Source organism: Miscanthus floridulus, chromosome 11 (genome assembly GCF_019320115.1).
Source record: "Miscanthus floridulus cultivar M001 chromosome 11, ASM1932011v1, whole genome shotgun sequence".
In the NCBI taxonomy this organism is placed as follows: Eukaryota; Viridiplantae; Streptophyta; class Magnoliopsida; order Poales; family Poaceae; genus Miscanthus; species Miscanthus floridulus.
This window is the reverse complement of record NC_089590.1, coordinates 22,413,234-22,421,943: the sequence shown is the minus strand read 5'-3', so window position 1 is coordinate 22,421,943 and position 8,710 is coordinate 22,413,234. Positions and strand designations below refer to the sequence as shown.

At 47.4% G+C, this 8,710-nt stretch overlaps 1 protein-coding gene across 1 annotated transcript; it reads left to right on the top strand.

The window, feature by feature from the left end:
* Window positions 1–4,329: 4,329 nt before the first annotated feature.
* Window positions 4,330–4,794, top strand: LOC136491710 (uncharacterized). Its single transcript, XM_066487968.1, has one exon. The coding sequence runs from the start codon at window positions 4,330–4,332 to the stop codon at window positions 4,792–4,794; it is 465 nt and encodes a 154-aa protein (XP_066344065.1).
* The last annotated feature ends 3,916 nt before the right edge of the window (window positions 4,795–8,710 follow it).

Here is an 8,710-nt window from a genome sequence, read left to right as displayed (position 1 = left end):
CGCTTACCAACACGCCCTAGGGGGCAAACTCGCCGACCAAGTGGACTACGCCCGTCTACTCACCGACCACATTGCCATTGAGCTTCCGCTAGCCATCAACATGCTACACTTAGGCTAGAGCCCCAGGGTGCCCCTCCAGACCATCCCAAAAGAAACTCCAGGCTCCAAGTCTCAGGGCTCTATGGAGACCCTCGTCAAAACCTTCTCTGAGCAATTTCTCCTTCCACCCTTCTAGGGTGGAGCGATCTTCAATGTTAGTATCGACAGCCCTCCTTGGAACGGCGAAACCAAGGAGGAGCACGTTGCTTGGGAGAACCGGAACGTCAACCATGCGCAGTGGCGAGAAAATGAGGCAGCCATTGCGAGGGCCAAGGCTGCTCAGAATAATTGGCTCGATTCTCAAGGAAGACCGCTCCTGCTCCACCACAACCTCGACAAAGAATTTCTCCATGTTGACGGCCATGATGTCTTCAAGACTCCAAGCGCCAATCTAGCAGTAGCCGCCAATGAGCTCACTCGTTTCCCTCAAATGACTGAGCTTGCCAAGATCGCCGCCATGCTCAAAGCGGCTCACTATTAGGTCAATGAGATTCGCAAGGATTAGAGACCTTCATGCTCCACAAGCATGATTCACCGATCAGCTATGCCGAGATCCAATTGCCGCCCCAGTCAAAGCCATTTCGATGACCAATCGCTTCCTCTCTAGGGGGAGCTAGGGGCATCACACCGAACACCATCGCCAAAATGACTAGGAGGTTGAACAGGATGCTCAAGTGCATCTCAGCAACCTCTGGGATGCGCGATGGCATATCGAGCAACGTCGCTTCGGTCGCCATGAAGATGAAGTGTATCACTGCCAGTAGTATGAAAAGGAGTACGGCAACTCGGACTTAGCCCTTGAGCCTATCCCCGACTGCAACACCGCAGACGATGGTGTCGACAACCCTGAGGGGCCTCTAGCATTCACAAGGGCACTCCGAATGCTTTAGTGGCCCCATGGTTTTAAGATCACCGGGGTCGAGCCCTATGAAGGAAGAATGAACCAGACTCAGTGGCTGTAGGCTTACGCCATTGCTGTCCGCGCCGCCAGAGGAGACACTAACATCATGGCAAATTATCTCCCCATCATGCTCATGCCACCTACCATGAGCTGGTTTACTAGCCTTGCACCAGAATCCATCGGATCATGGGAAGAGCTGAAGAAAGTCTTCACCGACAACTATATGGTCATGTGTACTCGACCTGGCATGAAGCACGATCTCAGCCGCATCAACTAGAAGCCATCTGAGCTCCTCCACAACTACATCTGATGTTTCTCCGAGATGAGGAACTCTATTCCCAACATCATGGAAGCTAAAGTCATCACCGTCTTTATCCGAGGACTCCACCATCACGAGCTTCGCTCCAAATTCAACTACAAGCTGCCGACCAGTATCGGTGAAATGATAACTACCACCAACCAGTACGCCGACGCTGAGGAAGCCAAGGTGCACTTCAATGAGGACCCAGGCACTCATTGCCAGTCTCACCGCTATGATGATCGCCCTGATGACCAGTGCCATAGCGACCACCGCCCCAACGACCATAGTTACCATCGTGACAATGGTCATGATCGAATAGGAGGACACAGGCCTGGCCAAAATCGTCGCCACTAGCCAGAACACATCATCGCCACCATCAGTCAACCTTGCGCCAAGCGCAACTACGACAAACAGTACCAAAAGATCCTTGATGGCCCGTGTCCTCTTCACAAGAATGCCAAACACAAGATGAAGGACTACATTGGCCTGGCTAAGGAGTTGCAGGACAAGAGGCTCGATGACAATGCCAACGATGGAGCCAGAGGTCGCCGACCACTTGGGGGCAACAACAATGCCTTCTAGGACCATGATAAGGTGGTCGCCACCATCTTTGGGGTCTCGCCTCCACTAAGAGTAGAAGAGAATGGAAGCTCGCCGCCCGACGAGTGCTCGCCGTCACTTCAGAGGAAACCACCGCCAACCCCAGCTATCACCCATGGTCCAAGGTCCCCATCACCTTCAGCAGGGCCGACCAGTGGGTAGACATACCCTACATAGGGCATTTCCCCCTCGTCCTTGATGCAACCATCCAGAAGGTGCTCTTCAGAAAAGTCCTCGTTGACGGTGGCAGTACTTTGAACCTACTATTCATCGAGGCCCTAAGGGAGTTGGGCCTCGCGATAACAGATCTCACATCCTCGGACTCCTTCTAGGGTGTGGTACCTAGAAGGGCATCTAGACCTCTTGGAGAGATTACCCTACCAGTACAGTTCGGCACGGCAAGCAACTACCGCGTCGAGCATATCAACTTCTACGTCACCGACTTCAACACCTCCTACCATGCCATACTTGGTCGGACAGCTTTGGCCAAGTTCATGGTTGTACCGCACTATGCATATCTAGTGATGAAGATGCCTTCGCCTGTAGGAGTCCTGGCTCTATGACCAACCTCTCCGTTGCCTACGCTTGCGAGACCGAGAGTCTTGCTCTCATCAAAGCCACTGACCTCTCCATCTAGATGGCTAGCGTGGTCACCAAAGCCAAGATAGCACCCACCGATGACATGGAGATCCTAGAGCTAGAGCTTCCTCGTGCCTCTACCAAGTCCAAGGAAATCAAGGAGGTTGGCCTCGGCCTCAACGACGTCTCCAAGACCGTGAAGATTGGGGCTCACCTTGACCCCAAATAGGAAAGCATGCTCATCTTCTTCCTATGTGCCAACGTCGATGTGTTTGCTTAGAAACCCGCAAACATGCCGGGGGTACCATGGGAGAAGATCGAGCACTCCTTGAATGTCTCACCGACCGCCAAACCGATCAAGCAGAAACTCTGCTGATTTGTGCCAGACAAGAAGGAGGCTATTAGGGCAGAAATAAAATGGCTCTTAGCTGCCGGGTTTATAAAAGAAGTATATCATCCATATTGGTTAGCAAATCCTATTCTCGTTTGAAAAAAAATAAAGAATGGAGAATGTGCATTGATTATACTGATCTTAACAAACACTGCTCTAAAGACCCCTTCAGCTTGCCTCGGATAGACGAGGTTGTAGACTCTACCACCGGCTATGAACTACTCTCCTTCCTTGACTATTACTCTGGCTATCATCAGATCTCCCTCAAGGAAGAAGACCAGATCAAGACGTCATTCATTATGCCTTTCGGTGCATACTGCTACAAAACTATGTCCTTCAAACTCATGAACACCAGAGCAACTTATCAAAGGGCCATCTAGATTTGCCTCGACCAATAGATCGGCCGCAACATCAAAGCCTACATCAATGACGTGGTCATCAAAACCAAGGCCACCAATAATCTTATCGTCGACCTTGAGGAAACCTTCACCAACTTGAACAAATACCGATGGAAGTTGAACCCTTCAAAATGCATCTTTGGAGTCCCATCCGGTATACTACTGGGCTACATCATCAGTGCTCGAGGCATCAAACCTAACCCTAACAAGGTCTCCACTATCACCAATATAAAATGACCAACATGCGTCAAGGATATACAGAAGCTTACAGGTTGCATGGCTGCTTTAAGTGGCTTCATATCACGCCTCGGCAAAAAAGGGCTACCTTTCTTCAAGCTCCTCAAGGCCTCTGAGCACTTTTCCTGGTCGGAGGAGGTAGACTTAGCTTTTGAGTAGCTCAAGGTGTTCTTAACAAAGCTACCAATCATGACAGCGCCAAGACCAGATGAAACCCTATTGATCTACATCACCGCCACTTCCCATGTTGTCAGCATAGCTATTGTCGTCGAACCCGAGGAAGTCAGGCACGCCTACAAGGTGCAACATCTAGTGTACTCCATAAGCGAGGTACTTAATGAGCCAAAAACTCGTTATCCTCAGGTATAGAAGCTGTTATATGCAATCCTAATTACATCACGCAAGCTCCGACATTATTTCGACTATTACAAGATCCCTGTGGTCACTAAGTTCCCTCTGGCGACATTCTACGCAACAAGGAGGCCAACAGTCACATCATCAAGTGGGCCATTGAGCTTGGTTCTTACTCCATCGAATTCAGAAGCAGACCTACCATTAAGTCATAGGCGCTTGCTGATTTCATTGCTGAATGGACCGAGATCCAAGAGCCCATCACCGCTACTTGCCCAAACACTGGGTGATGTACTTCGACAGAGCCCTTAACATCAATGGTGCTGGTGCGGGCATTCTGTTCATTACACCGACCAAGGACAATCTATGCTATGTTCTCTGGATACACTTTCCGCCCTCCAACAACGCCGCATAATACAAAGTGTGTCTCCATGGTCTCCGTATAGCCGTTGAGCTTGGCATCAAATGTCTCATGGTGTATGGGGACTCTGCGCTAGTTATCAACCAGCTCAATAAGGACTGGTCCTGTTCTAGTGAGAAGATGGATGCATACTGTGCCGAAATCAGGAAGCTTGAAGGAAAATTCTACAGCATCGAGTATCGCCATTTGGTACGTGACCAAAATCAACTCGCCGATCAATTATCCAAGCTGGGCTCTTCTCGTGCCACAATCCTACCGAGGGTCTTTGTTCAAGATCTCCTAGCGCCATCCATCAAAGAAGATAAGGAAGTCGAAGAGGTTCCCCCTGTTGAGCAGTTAGTACTTGCGGTACCTTCGCCGGTCGCCAATTGGAGGGAGCAATTCATCAAGTACCTCACCAGCGCCAAGTTATCCGCCGACAAGACTGAAACTGAATGCCTAGTTTGTCGAAGCAAGCTTTACGTACTGGTGGAGGGCAACTTGATGAGGAAAAGTGCCAAGGAAGGGATACTGTAGAAATGCATCACCCAAGAGGAGGGAGCAAAGCTACTTCACGAAATTCACAATGGTTCTTGCGGCAACCACGTGGCCTTGAGAACACTAGTCGACAAGGCTTTTCGAGCTAGTTTTTATTGGCTCATAGCCATTAATGATGCAGAAGACCTCGTTCAATGTTGTGAAGGATGCCAATTCTTCACTAAACAAATACACGTGGTGGCACAAGAGCTGCAAACCATCCCAGCTTCCTAGCCCTTCGCATGCTAGGGACTAGACATGATCGGGCCTTTCAAACTAGTACCAGGTGGTTTTCAATATGTATATGTCACCGTCGACAAGTTTTCCAAGTGGATTGAATATAAACTGCTCATCTCGGCTACTGCAAAGACAGCAGTTGAGCTCTTCAAAGATATCATCCATAGATTTGGTCTACCGAACAGCATCATCACCGATCTTGGAACTACGTTTACTGGCCATCACTTCTGGGAATTCTATGAAGACCATTGCATCTCCATCAAATATGTCTCCGTTGCCCATCCAAGAGCCAACGGCCAGGTCGAATGGGTGAATGGCATGATCCTTGATGCCCTCAAGAAGCGACTATATCAGAAAGAAGAAAATCACCCGAGCAGATGGCTCAAGGAGCTTCCAGCTATAGTCTGGGGACTGCATACTCAAGCTAGTCGCAGCACCGGCGTGACTCCATACTTTTTGGTCTATAGCTCAGAAGCCATACTACCAATGGATGTTACTTTCCGAGCACCTAGAGTGGAAAACTATGATGAAGAGCAGGCTGAGGCTGTTCGATCTGAGGACATCGATAGGGCCGAGGAAGAATGCCTAATCACCTGCGTCCGTACAGCTAAATATCTGGAAGGCTTGCGGAGGTACTATAACCGAAACATCAAAGGTCATTCATTTGCTGTTGGGGATCTCGTTCTCCATAGAAAACAAAAAACTAAAGGGATGCACAAGCTCTCTTCCCCTTGGGAAGGGCCTCATGTCGTCAAAGAGGTTACTCGACCAGGTTCTTATCGCCTAAGTTACTTAGAAGCAGTCGATGTTCCCAATTTGTGGCACATCGAACACCTTATACGTTTCTATCCTTAAAACACTCTAGATATGTACTCTCCAATTTTATATTTAGTAAAGTTTTGGTCTCCATAACTTGTCTCCATTTTGTCTCTATCGTGGTTTAACATCCACTTGCGGTCGCCAAGCTCCATGCTACTTCATAACGAACTCCAATACGTTATCGCCGAACATGTTTTCTCCAAAATCACCAAACACGATTTCTCCAAACATTATCACCGAACATGTTTTCTCCGAAATCGCCAAACACGTTTTCTCCAAATTGCCGAACACTTTTCCTGATCGGAGAGCAACATCTTTTCATTTTTGTTCTCTTCGGAGAAGACCCAGTCTCCAATCTCTCCCTACACGTGCTACAAGCTCCGCGCTCTGTGTTATGGGTGGTCAGCTATGGTTCCTTGGTCACACCTGTTTATCCTACATGTGTACGGGCTCCGCGCTCGACGTTATGGAATATGGGTCAGCCAAGGCCGAGAGTTCAACATAGAATACATTGCTCGAACACTGCTTATGCTGCCTTTATCTCCAAGTTCGTACAACAACTACCAAGTAGTACACATTCCGCGCTATTTTTTATGGAGAAGACCCTGTCACCGATCTTTCCCTCCACATGCCATGGGCTCCACGCTCTGCGTCATGGGTGGTCAGCTACGGTTCCTGGGTCATGCCTATTACTCCTACACGTGCACGCGCTCCATGCTCGACATTATGGACTATGGGCTGGCCAAGGCCATAGGGATCAGTAGTAGACCAACTGGTCAGACATTATTTGAACTACACATAATCATGTCAGGATTGAAACTGTGAAGATTTTTTCGCTAAAATACAAGCAAACTACATATATTGCATATACATGCACCTTATAACATTTATTCGATAAATAATTGTTTCTTGCGCTTTCGCGTGTTGTAATTACACTGTCAAGATTTTACAGATGATAATTTATGAGCAGATTACTGAGCACCGCCATTACCATTCATCTCACCAAACAGATCTATATCGCCAGCCAGCATCTTCGCTGTGTCCTCCACCTCATCCTCTAGCTATTGGGTCCCCACGTCGCTTAGTCCTTCGATGAACCCACCCCCTATTGACTGAAGGTCGATGGTCGGGTAATGGGACCAAACAACCACAAGGACATGGGTAGCGATGGTCATAATGGCATTGCGGTTGAAGGTCTTGAAGTTCTCCCATGCTGCATTGCACCTCTAGATGATGGTGTCGGGACATTGCCTCCTACCGTCGTGCTGAGTGGCCGGTTCTAGGTCGACGCAGTCAAGCACCGACTTAATTGCAGCGATTCTAGCGTCGAAGTTCTCCTTTTGGACCTTGGTCTCCTGCACCAGCACGTCAAACTATGCTTTGGCTTTATGACAATAGCCTGCAAGCGTTACAATGATCCATTATACAAGGAAGCTACTTCAACAGTAATTCCGACAAGGAGGAATTCACCTTTCAGCTCCGAAGCAAGTTTGTCTGCCCACTCTATTTCCTTTGCCATCTCCTAGAAAAGTTGATCGATAGCCTGGCACATTTGGCTGAGCTTAGCTGTGGCAGAACCTCCTAAATTATAGGGCCCACATGCACCTATCACTGTCCAATGACCTCTGATGACTATGCATATGTTCCCAATAACTTAAGAAGACTGTTGGGTGTCCTCGGAGAACCCCGAATCATCCATGATTTTTTAGCAGGATCCCATTATAGAGTTAGTGCAGTATTATAACATTTATTGAAATATATACATCAGAGTAAAATAGCGGAAGTCTTACAATAACTTAGTTTACAAACCAGTTGTTTCAAATCTTACAAACTAAGTTTGATTATTATTACAAACCATAGTAGTGGAGTGGCATTAGTAACATAAAATATAACACATAAAGAAAGTACCCCGCCCAAGGGTCACACATTTACTTATCATCATTGATTTGAACAACAGTCATGCAACACGGTCCAAGACAGACCTGCGCATGAGTCTCACCTGCAACAAGGGTCAACAAACCCTGAGTACAAAAGTACTTAACAAGACTAAACCCAAATAAAAACTAATAAGACTCAGGAATGCAGGCTCAGGGATTCAAGGTAAGGCTTTAGCAATAAACAAGGTTCTTTTGCATAAAAGCTCTTTAAAAAGATTCTTTCAACATTTAATTCTTCATAAATACCATATATGAATCTGCCAAGATCCATAATGAGATCATAAACTTCATATCAAACTCTTTCTCAAATCTAGCTCAAGTTTCATTTGTTAACTACGATGATGAACAGTGAGTTGAGTCTCCATAACCGAGGAGCAACAACGATTTAAACCGATTATAACCCAGTTGGGGATTCCCAACCACACGACATATGTAGGTCCCCGACCTATATATACCAACCCACCCTCAGATCCTCTAAAACAAGAATAGGTCCACGCCACCTGAGAATATAGTACTCCACCAATCCAGCCCATTGCCATGTGGGTACACGCTACTCTCGCCATCTCTCCACTCCTAGTGCACGAGTAGCCATTCTAGTAATAGAATAGCCAAGTTAAGGCTTATCGGAGTATGTGATCAGTACTACAAAGTCTCACCTCATGTAATTCAACAACCAACGTGTCCTAATCGACACAGGCAGAAAGAACCCGCTCACAAGACCTCCATGTCTTGTGGATCCCATACACCGAGTCCGCCCGGTCTAGATTTATTACTCCACATGCTCATATCTCATGTTCCCATAAACAACCAGTCATAACCAAGAAACCATTTATAGCTCATGGATGACCAGTGATCACCCAACTTGGATCGTTCTAAGCATGGCTAAGCATAAATAAGCATTCTCGGATTTCAATGGTTAACAA